This window comes from Eleginops maclovinus, chromosome 13 (genome assembly GCF_036324505.1).
Source record: "Eleginops maclovinus isolate JMC-PN-2008 ecotype Puerto Natales chromosome 13, JC_Emac_rtc_rv5, whole genome shotgun sequence".
In the NCBI taxonomy this organism is placed as follows: Eukaryota; Metazoa; Chordata; class Actinopteri; order Perciformes; family Eleginopidae; genus Eleginops; species Eleginops maclovinus.
In genome coordinates this window covers 16,831,606-16,851,976 of record NC_086361.1, presented here as the reverse complement: position 1 = coordinate 16,851,976, position 20,371 = coordinate 16,831,606, and the positions used below count along the sequence as shown (strand labels likewise).

Below are 20,371 nucleotides of genomic sequence, written 5' to 3'. Positions count from 1 at the left end.
TGAAACTCCGCTTGGGGGCTCCTGTTTTGGCCGACTACACACCCGGGGTAATGATATCCTCCGTAGCCCGGGGCCGCCGCATCTGGCTGCCTCAATCTTCCCCCGGCTGCTTACTCATGCTGACCGTCCCCAGTCAATTCTGCACAACCCAGCAGGTATGAAGACACACAGATTTTCAGTGTGGAGATACACACACAGGTACACGCACACAAATGTGTAAAGGTGGTTTGTAAATTCATATGTACACACACACAGACACACAGACACACACACACACACACACACACACACACACACACACACACACACACACACACACACACACACACACACACACACACACACACACACACACACACAATGTCTGGAAATGTGAAATTGTTCGGAAACACAGAAATATTACTTACTGCTAAATGGATGGCAGTGACAACAGAGCCGTTTATGTCTGGCTCTTCTTGAGCAACACACTAAAGACGGGCCAATGTGCCGTCATTCAGGGCAGAGAAAATGAACAAATATCTGAATGTATATATTTCGGATGCTCCTATCCATTCCAAAACTCATCCCAATAAGAGGATTGGGTATCTGCCACAACGTTTTCATGTTATTTGACATAAAAATAAATCCATTAAGGTCTCTGCAGTAACATCTACAGGCTTTAAATGAAGGAACAATGAGTAGTGGTATCAGATCGCTCCTTGGCATACACAGATAGTTGAGGTTAACAAGATTATTGTTTCCAAATGTATGATTTCAAGCATATTATCATAAAAAAACTATTACAAACATCCTTTTTTTAAGAGCTTGACTGGCAATAATTTCCATTATTGATTAATGGGGCGAAGCCTGCGAGCTAGTTCAGGCAGTCAACTCGAGCACCAATGATACATTCGCACATAACGCCCCTCGTAACTCTTGCAACCAACCAAACATAGTCTGCTAAATCTGGCGCTATATTTAAGCTGTTGGATCCGCCTACCTCTGCCTCGCTAATGCTGCTGCTACTACTACTGCTGTTTCCACACTGCTAATGTGTTCACCTCGCTGCTGCTGCCCCAGATTCCATCTGTAGGCTCGGGGGTTAGTTATCTAATCATCACTCCATGTTCTATGTTAATATGTGGAGTGATGAGGCCCGAGCCTAGACGCCATAACTCAAACTATATACTGTTTGTAATAAACATATTAATGAAACACGTGAGTTGTCTGACTGAAATATGTTGTTCACTTGGTCTTTAAAATGAAAATAAGAAAACAGCAGTGACATTTTCCCAGGTGCCACGTTGACATTTTAAAATTGCTAGTTTAGTGCAACAGCCAAAGTATTACGCTTAATATCATAGAAGGTTTATTATTAACATAGCTGGATAGAGCTGTTTTTGATCTTCAATTTAGTCAAATGTAATCCTCATCAGTCGAACAACAATGTTGTCAAATCAGAAACGCAGCTTGACTTTCCCTTTTTTTAGGCAGTGCATGCAAAAATCAAACACTCTTTTATTGTTCATGTAACCCAGCACCATATTCTGGTTCTTCCAAAGCTAAATATTAAAATATATTTGCTTACAGCACAGGGTGAAACAGTTGAAGTGAGAGTAATAGTCTGATCTGTTTGAGGGATAAAGAAAACATAGCTTTAATGAAGGCTGATACACCGCTGAGAGTTCCATTAGCTTAAACATCTTGTATTAGTTCACAGTAGGCAGCTACTATCAAGCATGTGGAGAGAAGTTTTAAAGATACTGACAGCACATAAAAGATCTAGACACACACACACACACACACACACACACACACAAAGAGTCTTCTGCTCCCCGTTGGCTAGTACATAAAGCACAATGGCACGGTGTGTCACGGGAATAATGTGTTAGCATGTGTTCAGTTGAGATCAAAGCGTCCGCTAACCTTTTTTTTCTGAACCAAATCCACAGTAAGTGCTAGTGTGCTGAAATGTGTTAGCGCAAGCTTGGAGCGAATGGCATGCTTATCAAAGAGCTGCGGGTGTTTGTGTGTGTGTGTGTGTGTGTGTGTGTGTGTGTGTGTGTGTGTGTGTGTGTGTGTGTGTGTGTGTGTGTGTGTGTGTGTGTGTGTGTGTGTCTGTCTGTCTGTCTGTATGTATGTGTGTGGTTGTGTGTGTGTGTTTGGAGGCAAGGATGAGACCGGGCCCCAAGTTTGTCATCAACTACAATATGGGGGCAGACTTATCCTAGCGGTATGGCGGTGACTGCGAGACTGAGTCACGCACAATCAAAGTTGACAGTTTTTATGGATCTCTATTTTATTAATCACAAAGAAAGATGAAGACTGATATGATATGGAGGAGGCGGCGGTAACAGGAAGAGGGAAAGGATTTTTGGGGGATCCCACGCACTGGAAATAACCCTACAACATTATACACACATTCATATGGACAGACTAACACACACACACATGGAGTTCGCAGGGGTTCTGGGAGGCTGGCTGTTGGGCGGACCACAACACAAGCACTATGCAGAGGAGTAGGAGGAGGCCGACATGACTTGAAAGGCTCCTCTAATGTGGCCCTGGCACGACACACACACAGACACACATGCATCAACTTCACATGAGAACAACTCATATTGTCAGAGAGTAGAGACAACACACTCACACTGCATCCCCTTCACCTCTGCACACGGTACAGACGACCTGAGGCGTCAGGGGAATTTTCTCACTTTAATTCGCCCCACCTCCAGTAATATAATCCTTGATATCAAAGCATCCAAAAAACCCACAATCATATTATACGGGTGGAATAATGACATAGTAGGTCACAAATAAAATGATGCAATTCCACGATGAATCACAGCTGATACATACAGGCATACTGCACGGGAAGTTACTTTTTTTTCTAATGTATTTTTTATTGACATTTGGCAGCAAACAATTACACGGTGTTTTTCTAAGACAGTAATTTTACATTTAAGTTTGTCTGTCCGAAATGCCTTTTTCTTTTTTACACAAAAATAAAAACAGTAAGAAGTACAACAATACAAACATTAGGGAGTGATCGGGAATTTACAGTAAAATCATATGTTAGTAAAAATAAAATCTGGCCTTTGAGGTTTTACGAAATCAGTCCACTTTCTCCATCGTGATGCAAATAGTTTCAATTGGTGATTGACTGATGATGTTATCCTCTCCATTTTGTAAATGTCCATTGTAATATCCATCCATGCGGGAAATGACGTTTCAATAAACCTTATTCTCAAAAGATACTGTAGGATTACACGATGTTTATCTATTAATAATTTGGCTCTTCTCAATCTTTTTATGTTCTTCTTCGATCAACCTGTCGTTTTCTTTGGGACAATAAAGAGGACACAATCTCATGGCCCATTCTAGAGTATAGAACTTAGCAAATGTACTAATCTATTTTCCATGCTTTTGAGAGACCATCAATGTCCTCACTTTCTATCAAGCGTCTCCATAAACTGTCCAGGCCACCCTAAACAATGTTTAACACTTGTGCAAAAAAACTTTCTTTTTGAACACGGAGAAGCACTGCCAACATTTTAGGGACCTCAGTGGGTCAGGTTGGAGAGCAAATTGATGGGTTTAGAGCGAGCCGCGCAGTGAAGTCGAACAGATCATTTGCTGAGAGGTGAGAGGGCAGGAGTCTAACCGATCTGGTGAAGTTTAGTACAGACAGTACAGAACAATATGACATGAACAACGTTTGCAACTTCTTGCGAAAAAATTTGAGACATAACACCACTTAAGCCTCCTACAAAGTCAGTCAAATGTTGAGTAATTGCTTGTTCGATCCTTTTTTCCAGCTATACATGCAGAAGATTTTATTTATATTGAAGTGAAAATGCCAGGCACTGATAAGCCTGCACAACCGTATACTTAGATGAGTTAATTTTATTCAGTTTTTGCCTTTCTGTATGTGTTTAATAGAAAATAATGCTTAAAATTCATCATGGTTCATCAAGTTATGATTACCACAGTAGGGGTAGAGTATTCGGCACACACACACACACACACACACACACACACACACACACACACACACACACACACACACACACACACACACACACACACACACACACACACACACACACACACACACACACACACACACACACACACAAGCAGCTAGACCTGAGGTAAAGCTGGTGAGGCTAAAACCCCGCAGGATGATTTTCTTCACCACACTTCCTCACACTGATCAAACACTGTGTGTGTGTGTGTGTGTGTGTGTGTGTGTTCAGATCTATGTACACTGCAGTCTGCACCGTATGCACACGTGCATGCCCCCACATAATCAGCCTTCGTTAAAGCAGCCCATTCAGGTCTTCGGGGGTCTGCGGTTGGTCTGCTGTGCGCTGTGGGTGCAGTGGGAGTAGATCCTCACCCCATCTCTTTCTTTCTCTCAGTCTCACACCCCCCCCCCCCCCTCTCATTCTACCAGTGCCACCCGGGCTTGGCCTTGACCCAGACCCACATCTATAAACTGAGCCATCATGCCATGCCGCGCCATGCTCTGAGCCCGGCCGCAGGACCCCGATTAAAACCCATGACTTCAAACTTTCCAAACTGTCAAAAACCCAGTCAGAGGGAGAGAGACCAACTGCAAGAAAAAGTCCAACAAAAATCACCGCTGTGGCATCGACTCACTTTTCAACGCGTCATCTGAGCTGGGATTTGTGTCACTCAGAATTAGGGGCAGTGTGTGTGTTTGTGTGTGTGGGGCTTAGTGATTGGAGCTCTGTGTTTGCCACTTGGATGACGATGGTGTTTCATTTTGTTTTAATGAGGGACGGACGGATGGATGGGACACACTGTTTTCATAGGCAGGCTAAAGGTTGATCCTTGTGGATTGGACTCAAATAGACAGAATATTTCACAGCATTCGCCAACACTGTTAAATAAATACACAAATTCTGAGTCAAGGAAAGCCATGCCCTCTAATCAAATTATTAAAATTGATACCTTAAAGGACAACACATGTTGCGGATTTATGTTGAGACAGCTATTTTATAGTGTCTTCATTTCATTCCGGCTGATTTTCCTTCCTAATAGAAATCTGTGACACTTCTGGTAGGTGAGACTCTGAAGGAGCCCTCAAGTATATGTGCCAAGAGTGCTCCCTGCTGGAGAGTGGCAGAACTGCATGGCACACTGCAGCCAAACAAAAAAACAGCGTGGTTATTTCATTTCACTTCAATCAACCGTCATGCTATAAACTGTGATAATGATCTGGAAATTCAAAGTTTGAATCAACAATAAAAAAGTGATGGGATTTAAAAGCCTGTTAAATTTGTGTTGACTGAAGAACAATTGAAAACAAATGCATGTGGTAAAAGCTTTGGGTTTGTTTAAAGGTGCCAATATTACATAGCACCTTTAAACAAACCTTTTAAATGAGTTTAACCTGAGAATATAACACAAGGAAAGGCGTTCAAACAAAGGGTTAACACATGTCAAACTGAAACAGCTAAAAGTGAAGCAGGGCTTGGAGCTGCAGGCTAGCTGTGGCAGTGAACCGCTACCCTCTCAAATGAAAATCCCTGGAGAGTCGATGGGATCTCGGAGTACAAGGGAGACCACCCAGGGAAACATTCAAGGCACACTGTTGTTTTACACACGTATAAAAAAAATGCATACAAGGAGGGGGAAGGGTGGGGCACAAATGTCAAAAAGTCAAGTTCAACCAAATGCAAGTGAAAAGAAAACACTTGAAGAGAGAGAAAACATGAAACTGTATTCCTTCTCATCTCGAGCACTCGTCAGATGGCAAATATTATTTCGGATGATGGCCATTTTGCCAAAGAGTGAGAGAAAGCCAGAGGGAGGGAGATGAAGAAGGAGTTCATGTACCTTATTATACGGCGGTCATAGGGGAAAATTGCAATCATCTGTGACTCACTTGGAATACCTTACGCACTGTGAGAGACATTATTTCTCTCTAATATCAAGAGCTTTTCTGGGTTTTCAGTGCCATGGCCATTTTGACTGAAACCGCTAGGGACCCTGCATCAATTTCAGCAGTGAAACGGGAGTGAAGGCTGCGCCCTTTGGAGGGCAATGACGATAAAAGCCGAACTCAGAGTTGTTTCATGAGGAGCAAAAGTGAGAAGCGCTGGCCGATTATGTGCGTCTGCAGGGGGAACGACGAGGGGGGATCAGAGTAGCAGAAACCCAAGACTGGTCTGAGGTGTGTGTTTGTGTGTACAGTATGTGTGGGAAGTTTAAACAGTATGCCTAGAAGCTGCTACCTGAAGGCAATCACTAGTCCAGAAGTCACCAAACATAAAAAGACCATTTTAAAATGTTCTTGCAGTAGAATAGCATCAAAGTAAAGAGTACATTTTGTTCAGTCCTCTGGGTACACACACTGTGGTTATTCTCTATTTGCCTTGGATTGTGCCTTTAGAAAGCATTCTCTCACACACACACACACACACACACACAGGTCTGCATTATTGTTCCTGGCTGGAACAATAATGTATGAGACAAGCACTTCCATATGAGGCTGCATGCACATATACACACACACACACACACACACACACACACACACACACACACACACACACACACACACACACACACACACACACACACACACACACACACACACACACACACACACACACACACACACACACACACACAGAGAAGCATATACGTACCTAACTTTGCAAAACACACACTCATGCAACCACATTCCTCCTTCCTTGAAGACCTTGAAGGCTGCCCGCAAACCCCTCAGTCATGTCGGTTTTTCGTATAGACTGGGAGTGTGTTACATTCACTGTTTTTATTCCAATGCATCGTTTCTTTACTGGATTGTACAAAATGCCAAAGACATAAATTGACTGAGGGGAAGTTTAAGGATGAGCTTCGGCTGGCTGCCAACACAATAATGCTTTCCGTCCTGCTAATGATGTCCTGTAGAAGAAACTAAACGGAATAAAACAGCTACATCAAACTTTTTATATGAGCCGTCAGTAAGCCTTTAGTACAACTTTACATTTGACTTTGCCACTACATTTACTGAAAAGACAGTTCAAAGTAAAGGTTTTTTCGTACATATCAAATTGACCTCAAATAGCTCAAAAAGTATTATGTTTTTAACGCCCAGCACTAATGTTATATATTATAATAATCCAGGCTATAACATTTGTCATTCTTGTTTTATTTAACTGATTCTGTATGTATGACTTAACATGGCTACAGATTTACCAACTACGACCTCTTGAAACCTAAAAGGACATTTTGTGTACAACCACTGATAAATACTTACAAGTTCAACACCTGCTGAACCATGTTGAATATTTCTACATTTGTGGGAAAATGTGCAAATGTAAACACTCTAATTGGACCAATGTGCTGCCAATAGTCGGGGTCATTTCATAAATTTGCAGTTCGGTTTCTTAACTGCTCCATTACGGGATTAAGTAGAGCTCAGGTGCCTTTTCAGTGTGTGTGTGTGTGTGTGTGTGTGTGTGTGTGTGTGTGTGTGTGTGGTCACTTGGCCAGTGTGCATCTGTGCACATTCCTGGCAGTGCTTGTTTATTCCCATGTTTGTTCGTCTGCCCTTGTGTGTTTACATTTATGAATCTGTATGCTTACGTGTATATGTGCGAGTACACTCACAGAAATATGTGTGTGTCTTCTTAGATTAGTACTTGGAAATGGGTTTTCTCTTGTAATTAGGGGCCATTACCAGTCCACCGCATGTCAAAAGAAAGCCACTTATTGCCGTAAATATACTTAAGGAGTGAATTACTGACCAACTATATACTCAAGCTGTAGAGACCCTGAAAACTAATGGGCCAGAAAATACTGGAGGGGGGGGGGGAAGAGTACACGTACTATTGCACGGACATTACCACACACTCTTGACCCCATACACTTCTAACCCTAGAAAAAGGGTTTTGAAATATCAATCCAAACACACAGAGTTGTATTTCTGAAGGCCTACTTGTGGTTCACTGAAAAAAACGACGGTAATATAATAATAGCTGCAACATCTCAGCGGCCTCCACTGCTTCCCCCCCCCGTTGTTTCTGTCTTGTTCTTCCTCCTCCACTCCTCATTTTATTCTCTTGTGGTCTAAAATTTCTCTCAACCTTATCTTTCTTTCTCCCTTCCCTTCATTTTCTTTCCATTCCTTTGGCTTATTTTCCACTGAGGCCTATTATGGATCTTTTAAGGCTCCACTGAGCGAAACCGATTCATTACAAACTGGGTCAGGCTCACACTACATCCATGCCAGCCTGCACGCATGTATACGTGCACAATCACATGCACAGAATAACTGCAATCCCCTTGACCTTTCCTGATCTTGCCAACATCGCAAGCAAGCAACACACACACACACACACACACACACACACACACACACACACACACACACACACACACACACACACACACACACACACACACACACACACACACACACACACACACAGATGATTATCTTCAGATTGGGATCAGTGGAGGTAATAGAGTGGGTTTGTACTGACATTCACTGTGTTCATGGCCAGGAGGGATTGGCCGGGCCAGAGGGATGCAGGGAGAAACAAAGAGGGAGGCAGAGAGGGTGCCCACTTTTAGCTGAAACTATGTGAAATCTCACCCACTACTTACAAAAACAGAGTGTTTCAAACTTTTCTCCACAAAATACTGTAAGAGCAGGGCAAAATGGAGGTGCAACGATAAAACGAGTTGTGGTTGAACATAAGACATGGCAGAGGGTTCACAGAAGCTCCTATAGACATCCACTAATTTGTTATATTTTAAAAAGGGTAAATGGTAAATGGACTGTATTTACAGAGCAATTTATAGTCTTTATGACCCATCAAAGCGCTTTCATGTGCTACCTACTCATGGAAGCTAACGCACACACCTTCAGATTGAAAGAGGACTTCACATCCACAGTGGCCCTAACTAAACTCGAGTGACAATCCTAAAGAAAACTGAAATACAGTTTCAGTATTTGTTTATTTTTCATTCTGTTTTGGGTGGGAAGCATGGTCAATTTGAAATGCAAGCCACCTCTTTCTCAGGAACATATCAACATGGTTAAGGAATGATGAAACCGCAGCTAGCTAACACACACTTTGTTTGACCTTAGTAGGTTAGGTTACTATCACACATCACGTTAGACCTTGCTTTATTTCCCTGCTATGTCGTTGGACAAAGCGTCCACCCCTGGCGACAAGCATGTCCATTCATACTCATTAGGACGGCAGTAAATAGCCGGAGCCAACCGTGACTGGGGATAATCCGATTGCCTGACACAATGGACGCTCAGGACACACAGATCATGGAGAAGTCATTGGGAAAAGGAACATACAGAGACAGCTACACATCACAATTATAGGAAGGCATTTGGTCACGGAAATGAAAAAGCCGTTTAATTAACTGCTCTAAATGAGAGTCACACACAAACTCCATGGGAGCCTCAAAAACACAAACTCATGTGAAGGAGATGTACAAGGAGAGTCTGAACAAATCATGCATACTCTCATCACACACACGCAACAAGGAGGCATGAGGGCAGATATGAGTATTTGGGAGGTCATTAGTTCATGGGGAGAAGAAGCCATAAGTCATCTGTCAAGTATTTAAAGAGTTTACGACGAGACTGCACTCTTCCTCTTACAGTTTTAATGTAAAACCCTTTTCTACATTAATGATATTTCAATTCAGACCCTCCTACCACTAAGGGGCCCTATGATGCTCATTTTCAGGTTCCATATTTGTCTTTAGTGTCTCTACTGTGACATGTCTCCATGCTTTAATGTTCAAAAAGCTCTTTATATTTCTCTTCTTCCTGTGCTGCAGCACCTCTTTTCACCCTCTGTCTGAAACCAGAGCCCAGTCTGCTCTGATTGGTTAGCTGTCCAGCTCTGTTGTGATTGGTTAACTGCTTAGAGATGTCCCGCCCCTAAACCTATCACGTACAATATGTCGGGGCGCTAGTGAATAGAAGCGCACGCGTTACATAGTGATGTCACTATGTCCAATGGAGGTGTTTCAGGCAGGTGGGGGGGGGGAACACAGGGATTTTAGAGACCATTTACGTACATGCACAAAAACCTATATAAACACCCTAGAGGAAAGGGAAAAGCCCCAAAGGCATTATAGGGCTTTTGTGGATACATATTTTTTCAATATCAATAAAATAATAATACTTTACTCATCTTAAGACATTCTGAATATCTGTTAAATTATCTCTAAATACAACAAGCTAATACAAGTTCTTTAAAGGCCCCCAAAGTAAATGTTATGTCCCATATTCTTTTATCAGTTTGAGAAAGAAACCAAAGAAAACACCCAGTCAAATTGCTGAATATGAATGTGTCCAAAATGGCTGTATTCCCGCTCACACTGATGCCTTTTTCTATAATGGTTCTTCACACAGCACTGTCAATCTCAGAGACCTCTGACAAATAAATCCTCAAATAAGTTTTTAGCAATCATGTAAGGAGCGAGCTCTGCTTCCACCACAAATAGAGTCTACATCCTGGGGAGAAACAGGAGGGGGATATAGAGACAACCAAAAGGTCGCTCCATAGAGACTTGTACAGCCCTGAGACACACCACCATCATTAGGACAACAAATGTACTCTTCCGTTCATTCCTCCAGAGCAGCCAGCTGGCCTCGTGTCCCCCCCCCCCCCTCACCTCCCTCAACCCCCGCTCAACCTCTCTACTCTCGCTGTATAATATATGTTTTTACATAAAACAGAGGTAGCATTAGTTGCTTTTTAGAACAGTTTGGCACAGCACACACCCGAGGGCAGAGGGGAAAAGTAGAAAGGGAAGAAAAGAGAGACACACACACAAACACACATCATGTTGTCAGTGAAGTTCTTAAAGATGATTGAAGAACACATAAAGTTTGCAATTTTAACAGCTGCAAATTAAGCATGAGAAGGACAAGCTTAAAATCCCCATCCAGAAAACAAGAAGTTCCTTTAAGTTAGTCTCATTTTAGAAGACTTTTCTTTAGAAGTGTGCATTCAAATTATATTCATGATTTATATTTAGCTTTTGGATCAATATTTCCAAAGTAAGGGTGAGGTAGAGGAGATACGTACTTACAGTTACAGGTAAATAACTTTTCAAATCCTGGCCAAAATGATTATGCACACAAACTGAAAATAAGATGCCTGCTGTGTGTGTGTGTGTGTGTGTGTGTGTGTGTGTGTGTGTGTGTGTGTGTGTGTGTGTGTGTGTGTGTGTGTGTGTGTGTGTGTTAGGTTCAGTAATCAACAAAAGGAACTGGCCTGAACAAACACACAGCCAGAAGTGCAGGCAGGTGCTCCCATCAGCCTCTTTCCTCTCTCCAGACACACACAGGCTTTGTGGTAGTCTGCGAGAGGGTCTCCTAAGGCCAGGGTCACCTCCCTGTAGACCACCACAGCTCTGCTCTGGCTCCCAGATGTTCTCTCTCTCTCTCCCTCCCTCACTGACGCACACACACACACACACACACACTCAAACTACCTGACCTGTAAACAGCAACTACTACATGTTTATTTGTTTGGATGTTTACCTCTTTACCAAATTGCCCTGTACAGCTTACAAAAGTTGCATTGTTTGTTTGTTTGTTGTGTTTGGCGCTCAATATATTGTAGGTAAACGAAAACAGAAGGTCTTGTATGTTCAAACAGATAGGTCAAAACCTGTATTCTAGTGTGTGTGCATGCATGTCTCCCAGCACACACACACACGAGTGAGTCAGTGCACTTGTTGAATAAAATGATCTATTCCTCGCTCTGTCAAGGAAGTGGGTGGGGGGGTTGAGGCGGGCAGTTTGGATGCTGATCAGGACAGACGTGTGTGTATTTGCGTGTTGGAGGAGGGCAATGGAATCCACACCAGACCATCTATTATAATGACAGGAAACAGGAAGTACAACCCCTTCACAGTCACATGGCTGCCAGCTGTGTTGGCAACTAAAAAAGGGAAGATGGAGCAGGCGATGGGAGTGTGTGTGTGTGTAATGTGTGTGTGTCTGCATGTGTGTATTATATGCACATGCCTGGCAGTAGGTAGAGAAATACTTGTATGTGCATTCCTACACGTGAAAATGACATTTCTGCATCTGGAATAAGAACAAAGGCTGTCAAGAAATGTGCTCCATCCAAATCTCCATCGTCTTTCCCCTCCAATAGAAAGATACCCAACTACATGCCTAGTATTTTTTGCTTCTCCGACGTTATGCCAAATCCAGCGCAGGACTGACCTCAGTTCTCAGCATATGGATGTGTTTAGGAGCTGCAGTGCAGACATGCGCATGCACGCCCACTAAAGAGACACAAAAATGCACAGCACATATACATTTCCCACAATGCAAACCCACAGAAACAGACGAAAAAAAACATTCCTTAAGTAGCATTTATTCCCAGACCAAATCACTTGCTAACTGGCTAGGCTGCGCCAGAGCCACACTTGTTGAGTTAAAAAGGGACATCACAGTGTCCGTTAGCTATAATAACTGGGTGCTACTTCTTAAATTAAACTAATTAAATTTAATTAAACTGACCAGAAACTTTTTGTAGCATTGTACTGTATTCCTTCACCCACCTGATATGAAGTGATCACTGCATAAGCGAAAGCCAACGGCCGGGGGGTCCCATCTTTCAGTCTTTTTCTGAAGGCTCCTGGCTCTTTTAATCGCTCCAATCCACTTCTCCCTCCTCTCCGCGTCTTTAGGAATGCGATAATACGATACACCTTTCTTTTTCCCACGCCTATTTGTGCAACCTGGTGCACAGCAGTTATCCACCATCCTTGACAGTCTGCCAGTGCCTGTCAATTTACTGCCGCGATGACTGCCAAAATGGCTGCCCCTGTCGTATCTCGTCACGTGACCAGCATATATGACATCATCTGCAGGAGCTCTATAGGAATGAATGACAGCTCCTTCTATTCAAGTACATTAATCTGTCCAGAAGGAATACATAAAATACACAATCATACATCTCTGTGTGCGTACTGTATACACACAGCAATGCTCCGACATCCGTCAGGAATCATCTCAGGTGACTCCCATCTGTCAGCCTTGAAATTGCTCAGGGTTTACAGGCTGTGAACTGACTAACACCAGGAGTATCCATTTCCACCGCACAGCGTCTACAATCATTTCAACCAGAGAACTTCTGTTGCCTCTTGTGAACTTTGGTGCCCCAAACTGAAACAGCTTGAATCTTAGACTGAGATATTGACTTCTGAGAAAAGCCACACACATGCTACTCACCTTCAGACAGGTGGGAGTTGAGAGGCGTCTGCGTCTCCTTGCAGTAAGAGACCATCTCTTTGGGAAGGAAGTCTACCTGTGTGATCTTAGAGGCGCCGAGCCTCTGCATCCTGCGCCTGGGTAACAGAGACAAGATGTTGCCATTAGCATAGTTAAAATGTGCATTTGTCCTGTATACAAGGACTGCAAGAAACATTGACTTGACATTAGCAGGACGTCTGATTTCAAGTAAGGCAAATTAACTCAAACACATCTTGCTACAACATTTTTGCTGTTTGGTGCAAATACAAAACTTGCTCTGTACTCACTGTCTATAAACAATCTACAAGAGAAGTCTGGCTGATGTAATATCATTTCCAAGGCTCATACGGAGCGGGACATTCAGGCCCTTCATGTATATCGAACCACCAATCAAAATCCTTCTTAACCAATTAATCAATCATAAGCTGAAGATTTGACAAACATAAGTTGTATTGAAATATTTCAGATGTTGATTGTAGTCGTGATTTAGCCTGGGCTGTTTTTTGCATTTATAGTTTGCAGAAAACAAATGAAATGTCTGTTTTTTTAAAGTTTTGTGCAATCTTAATACAGATTTGTATTTGTGCCTGAAGTTTGAATCAATGCTGGTTTATTTCTATTACTATTGTTATACTATAAATTAGTTTATATCTAATCTTTTTATTTCTAATTATATGCAACACCTTGTTTAGTTTTTTGCTGCTGCAACAAAAACGATTCCCAATTCGGGATCAATAAAGTACCTCTTATATAAGGCATTGTTTCTCTAGAAACCACTTTGTGTCATTAAAGAGATTAAGCTTTAAAATGGAACATTATATACGACTATAAAGAGATGCCATTTAATGCCAAATAAGGTGTCATTTATTGTCAGACAGTGAACTATGGGAGAAAAAGGAAGAAGTACCCGAGCTCTGAATCAGCCTGCAGCTGCAGCACAGAAGGGTCTGTGTCCCACTGCAGCGTCCTGATGTCACCAGCAGGGGGGGCAAGAGAGGACATGCATGTTTACAAAAGGACACGTCATGACAAACACACAAACAACGGCACAGGTTTCAGTGGTGCACAAATACCACATGTATGAGCAGACACACTCACCCACAGACCACAGCTCCACACAAGGACTCCCATCGGATTTCATGCGTGTAAAATGTTTCAGATAAGTGGATTTATCTTGGGGGAGCAATACATCAGGGAGACATGATGTACTATTTATTTAAAGATCTGTGCTTATCTCCATGAATAGATATCGTGGTCTTCTGCCAGGAATCATTAGGTTGAAATACATATACATTTATGGACAAAACATGTTGGGTGGAAAAGGTCCAAAGGTTTTTTTTTTACCAGATGACTTTAAAACGCAGGAAATCTCTGTAGAAATCTTTGTTTGGATTTTTCTAATCATCTAGAGCATCCACTTTTAGCAACATGTATGACATTGATCCATATTCCTCTGTGACTATTAATCTAATAATGCAAACTTGTACCAAATGATGCATGAAAGCCAAAGAACAACATGAGTTCTATCTCACACTGACGAAACACAACATGCATCATCAAAGTACACATTTACATGATAACATCCAGCGTATGGACATCAAATTAAAATGCATCCATAAACATTTAGCTTGCACAACATCCATGACATAGACCATGCATGATCAATGAGTTTGCCAAACCTTGGGGGAAATTGATCAGATTATTTGAATGGTGATATTTTGAGGGTGTAGGAATCACTTGCTCTACGGGTAAATCAAACAGCAACTGAACCCTAGAGAGTTTTATGGACACTACTTTGGAATCTACAGTCAGTGAAAGGATAACGCACATGGCTTCACTTTTTGATGATGCCTTTCAGGGCCAGTGAACATGCCTATCAGCGCTCTGCTTGTGCCACTCAGCGCCAGGTGAGAGTGGCAAGGCATTTCTTTAGCCTGACAGGCTGGCTGTTTGGTAGTAACAGTGATGACACTTTAAGTAGCAGATTGTCAACTCTGTGAAGGCTGAAAAGACTTCTGTGGCTCAACTCATGCGTACAGAAATCTTTCGAGTAGTTAGAAAGGGAGACAGTGAGGCTTCAGACAGGAAGTGGCCAGAGGAGAAGCAGAGGAGCGAGGGGAAAGAGAGGCTATGTTGATCTTAAAAGTCAAGATGCGAACACACTGCCTTTCTGTATTCACTAGAGGGTAAACTCGGCTAACCAAGGAGGGGATGGTGTGGTGGGGGGGGGGGGGTTCCTTGGTTTGACATGAAAATGCTTACCTTGAGATCTGTGCTTGGGACTTGTTTTTAGAGAAACCTGACCTAAGAAGGGACAAACACATACACAGCCACAAATGGAGAAGCTCAAAATGGCATGCCATCATCCAGGGTGGATTTGGGGGGAAAAAATCTAGCATTCCAGGCAGTGGAACTAACTCACCGTTTTGTAAAATCCAATTGGTAAAAGCTAAAAAACAAATAAAAAATGTGTATATAAAGAGAATTGATTTCAACTCCTAACTTTAAAGAGTCTCCCACGTGTTCTTTATCCCCAATTCCACCCCTGGTCCACACCAGAACAACACATCACTGAGAGCATCACGCACACTGACCTCTACAGTCAGTGGCCACTAAGAAGCAAATGGAAAGAGCTTGATGACCACTCTCTTCTCAGCTGCAGGTTTATTCAGCAGAGCAGCCATGTGCAGAACTTAAAGATAAATGCTAGCTCCACTGGTCTGCTGTGTTATGAATGTGTGAGCATATCTTTTAATGCAGGAGCATGAATGACACATAAGCTAGTAAGCGCTTCACATCTTACAGAACAGTGACACAAGGGGAGGAGCTACTGCTAAACAGCTGCTGGCTCACTATGGCTGTTTTTAATTTGACTAACTCAATTTCACAAGTAATATCTAAATAATACTGACTCGTAATTTCTCTGCAAGAATGACTACCACTGAGAGAAGAATATTCTTAAAACTAGTTGTGAGAAGCAACAAGCTGTACAGTGGTCATCAAAACAACGGACGCCATGACAAGTGACAGGTACCACATTTGATAGCTAACAACAACCTCACAATTAGCGACACTCATCCTTACCTAAACCTGTTGAGCCATTAACAAGAAAAGAGACAAAATATGCGTCAAAATGGCACAAATAAAAACGCTCTAAGCAGCTTCACGTACTCGGGCCATATGAGAAAACACATTTTCTAACGTGGGGTTGTATAAAGTACTTTGTTTACGGTCATTTTCCTACAGTAAATGACGTTTGGCAAGCCCAGGGTTTGGAGAGGTTCGAGCATATAAGGAAAGCAATGTGCTGCTGTGGAAGAGAGTCCTCTCAAAAAAATCGACATCAGTTTAAATGCTTCTGTCAGAATATTGTACCACAATAACACTAACTAACTCATCAACCGAGGCTGCAGTAGACTACAACGAGGTTAAGCTACTGTTTTCTTTTTCTTATAGGAGCCTGGTGGCATTAAGAAGAGCATACATAACCACTTCAGATACCCTGTTGAAAGGGTGTGTGTCTAAAAGCAAGGTAAAGCTCTGAATATAACATACAATTAAACAGATTTAGACTTTTTGCTTAAATGTCCCTTTTTTATCTGTACAAAAACATTAAGCTGCTGCTCCCTGTCCACATTGCATTGCTCAGCTTCTTAATTGATTAATTGCTTAGTTCTCCTGTCTACTTCTCCAAACTGGGGGGAAGTGCCGACCACCATACAAGACCATGGCTATCATGAAACCCCTCTTTAAAAGATCCAAACTATCCCTTTTAAGACAAATGTCTCTGAGTGATCAAACCCTTTGTGTAAGTGTGATAGGACCTTGACATCTAGCATTCCTTGAATGAGACTCATGAACCTAGAAAGACCTCTGGCATTGACCTGGGTATGTGTGAGATTTCTGCCTACCTGCCCGCTGCTCCTCCATCAGTTGAATCCTGGCTTCCCGTCTCACTGGGGGTGCTCAGTGATTTGGAGGGGGACACAGGAGTCGGGACTAGATAAGAAAAATAACATGAATCTAACATTAAAGGCTGCAAGTAATTCACTTAAATAGAGTAATGGAACGTGAAAATAAATGTTGAAAGGAACGGAGAGGCAGGGCAAAGCATCAAAGCATTGTGATTTTGTATTTACAGGATCTCACTCGGTTCATTTGAAGATGCGTTATAAATAACCTAAGCTTATAGCAGACGGAGCAGTGACCCAGTTCTGAGGTGTTGAGGGTGTTGTTACAATTTCAGACCACTAGAGAACAGTGCTTCCAAACGCTTGCTGAAAGGACCCTGGGGATAAAACCTACATTAAATATCTGTTCTGTGTACAGCTAAGAGAAGCAGCATCTTTTTCTAAACTCATTTTTGAATCACAAACCAATGCAGGGCTAGTGGAACAGAAAGGGGGCAATAAAAGGGAGTTTAAAATGTCAAATTAACAATAAAAAACAGATATAAAAGTGCATCATGCAGTCATGGCAACACAAAAATCAACGTGCTTTTTTTTACCTAATACTTGAATTATCTGTTATACTATATTTGACTAGGTTTAGGTTTTTACTTGTACTTTACCTTAGTATGCCCATTTTATGCTTTTTACTTCTAGTCCATTACAATTCATTGGTAAATATTGTACTTTTACTCCACTACATTTATGTTTAAGTATATTTAGATGCCAATACTTTTGTACTATTATTTGAGGAACAATTTCAGTGCAGGACTTTTTTAGGATCAGTAAAAAAAGATATACCTTTGGCAGTTAAATCACGAGATAACAGAAAAAGAACTGAGTTTTCAGGGGGTGAATATTACATACCTAGAGAAGGCTCGGGTGAAATGCCAATACTCTGAAGCAGGGCCTCAGTCTCCCGACGCTTACGGTCCAAGTCAGAATCCTCTGGGATGGACTCTCTCTTCTGCTGGCTCTCTGTCTGCTCAGGACACATAGAGAAATGTCATCCTACTCATCATAATGCTTAAGATAAGTTTACACATGCATGCAGTTTTGGATGAAAAGTTCCCACACCAACCTTGTGTACGCAGATGATTGCATGGACACACAACCTCAGCTTTTGTGCCAAGCATCCTCACAAACAATACACGTTAGTGTCGCCAGTTGTGTGAAGTCACTCACTTTCTTTCTTACCTCTTTCTTCTTCCTCTCCTCCTCCTTTATCTTTTTTTCCTGCCTGATTTGGGCGAGGCGCTGCTTCTTGCGCTCCAGCTCAGCTTTTAGGTCACTTTTATCCGACATGATGTCCTACGGGGCTTCAAGTAAGACATTTAAACAGGAATGAGCAACATATGACACAACATGCTCTGGTTTCCTTATCACAAGTGGGCCTTGGTGATGCTTCAGAAAACCAACATGGGTGTGGCGGGTATACATCCTTATACAGCCCATCTATAACCTTGCAGGCTTAGCAACTGATAGGGAAATGATATTAGCAAATATTCAGCTTTGGTAAACATAGTAGACTAGTTGGATTATATAAAACAGAATACATTTAGCATTAGGGTCATCTTGAAAAAGCTCTCTGACAATAGGTTATTAATGAAATGTGAGCTACCTATTTATTACAGCCTCTCTCTCTCTCATTTATTTGGGAAATGAATAACATTTGACCATGGAAGTTTAGCAATGCTAAAGATTTTTGGAAGGATTAAATAAAAAAATAACAAAAGATAATTACTTTGCTGACAAATACATGGTATACCTAACAGAAAACACATGCCACAGCTAAATATGTACAATTCAAAAGATTAAAACAAAGCCTTAATGCGTTTGTTTAACTACTAACATTAGCTGTATATCCCAAGCTAGCTAATCACCAATTCTGACAGCATTTGTACGTACGACAATGCGAAGGCCATGCCATAAATACAAATGAACTTTGATAACGTAAAGCTGACTAAATGGGCGATTTGTATCCCAAATAACCGTATAATGTACTGTTGTTGTTTCACTCGTACCTTGTCCACTCGTGCTGATAATGATGTGTCACCGGGCAAAGATGCTGTCTCACTGCTACACCCCGAACAAAAAAAAAATCAACACATCCTCTGCCTAAATGACAGAGTCGAGGCCTGCCTGACACCACCGAATAGTTCGTTTAAATGCTTTTTTTTTATAGCTATTGATGATCAAAACAGAACATTTCAGCGGTGGATGACGACCCAGAGAGCAGACAAAACAGGTGCACAGCACGCCGATACATCCCTAGGAGGAGTAGGAAGATGTTGAGGAGGAGAGGAGGAAATCCCACCTCCTTGTTCGTCTCATGGCTTTTGTAACGTCGCCATCTTGTGGTCAGTTGGAGAAGTGCGCCGAGTGAGTCAAAACTAACAAACAAACAAATGTAACTATCAACTGCCAAACTAGACCAACTGCTTTGTTGTTAGTCAGGTTAAGAGGCTGGTTTGGTATGTTGTAGCCGGAGGGCCACTCATATTTAGCTTAATCTGTGATGCTGCGGCAGGTAATGACACGTTAACCCGGTCAATTGAGTACGTTGCACTAATGGGCGTTAATGAAGAAGTGCACGGTCTCAGAAATGTCGTTTGTCAGCTGACTAGTTGCGGTTTGCGACTTTGTTATTTTCTCAGCACGTGTCAAGAATAGGCTCTTCATCTTCTTTTTTATTCTCCTGCTTCGTTTGCTTCTTCTTCACTTAAAATTCTTCCCTTTTAATTGACGTAATATAATCCACAGTCTCTACTCATATTTTTTAAACTTCATCTAACAAGAGCAACAAAGTAGGCTAATCGAGAATGCTGAATACCTAATTTCAACATAAGCAGACACAAAATAGTAAAATACTCAAATACGACTTAATAATACTAATACACAAATACAAAAAGTCCCTTTGCAGATAAAAAGGTTTAGGAACCCACTACTTTTCATTCAGCATCTGTATAAAAATAGTCTTAAGTGCCAGTGCCATGACTCTTTACTTAAATTATACAGCAATGAATTTGTCCCTGTACTTATTTTGTATTTGTTATACATTATGTTCCTAAAATAAAAAACAACAAAAAACACAAAAGTTCCCTTATATTAACCTTCCTTAAATTATAATAATTATCACGACTAACCGTCT

The 20,371-nt window shown here is 41.7% G+C and overlaps 1 protein-coding gene across 1 annotated transcript in view; it reads right to left on the bottom strand.

Annotated features, from left to right (window-relative positions):
• LOC134875303 (cytoplasmic dynein 1 intermediate chain 1) overlaps nucleotides 1-20,072 on the bottom strand; it is a 51,622-nt gene extending 31,550 nt beyond the window's left edge. The window contains 7 exon segments of the mRNA XM_063899830.1: nucleotides 13,253-13,368; nucleotides 14,181-14,240; nucleotides 15,536-15,577; nucleotides 17,185-17,272; nucleotides 18,088-18,202; nucleotides 18,418-18,539; nucleotides 19,245-20,072. Of these exon segments, the coding sequence (XP_063755900.1) occupies nucleotides 13,253-13,368; nucleotides 14,181-14,240; nucleotides 15,536-15,577; nucleotides 17,185-17,272; nucleotides 18,088-18,202; nucleotides 18,418-18,525 (529 nt within the window). The 5' untranslated portion in view covers nucleotides 18,526-18,539; nucleotides 19,245-20,072.
• Nucleotides 20,073-20,371: the final 299 nt, after the last annotated feature.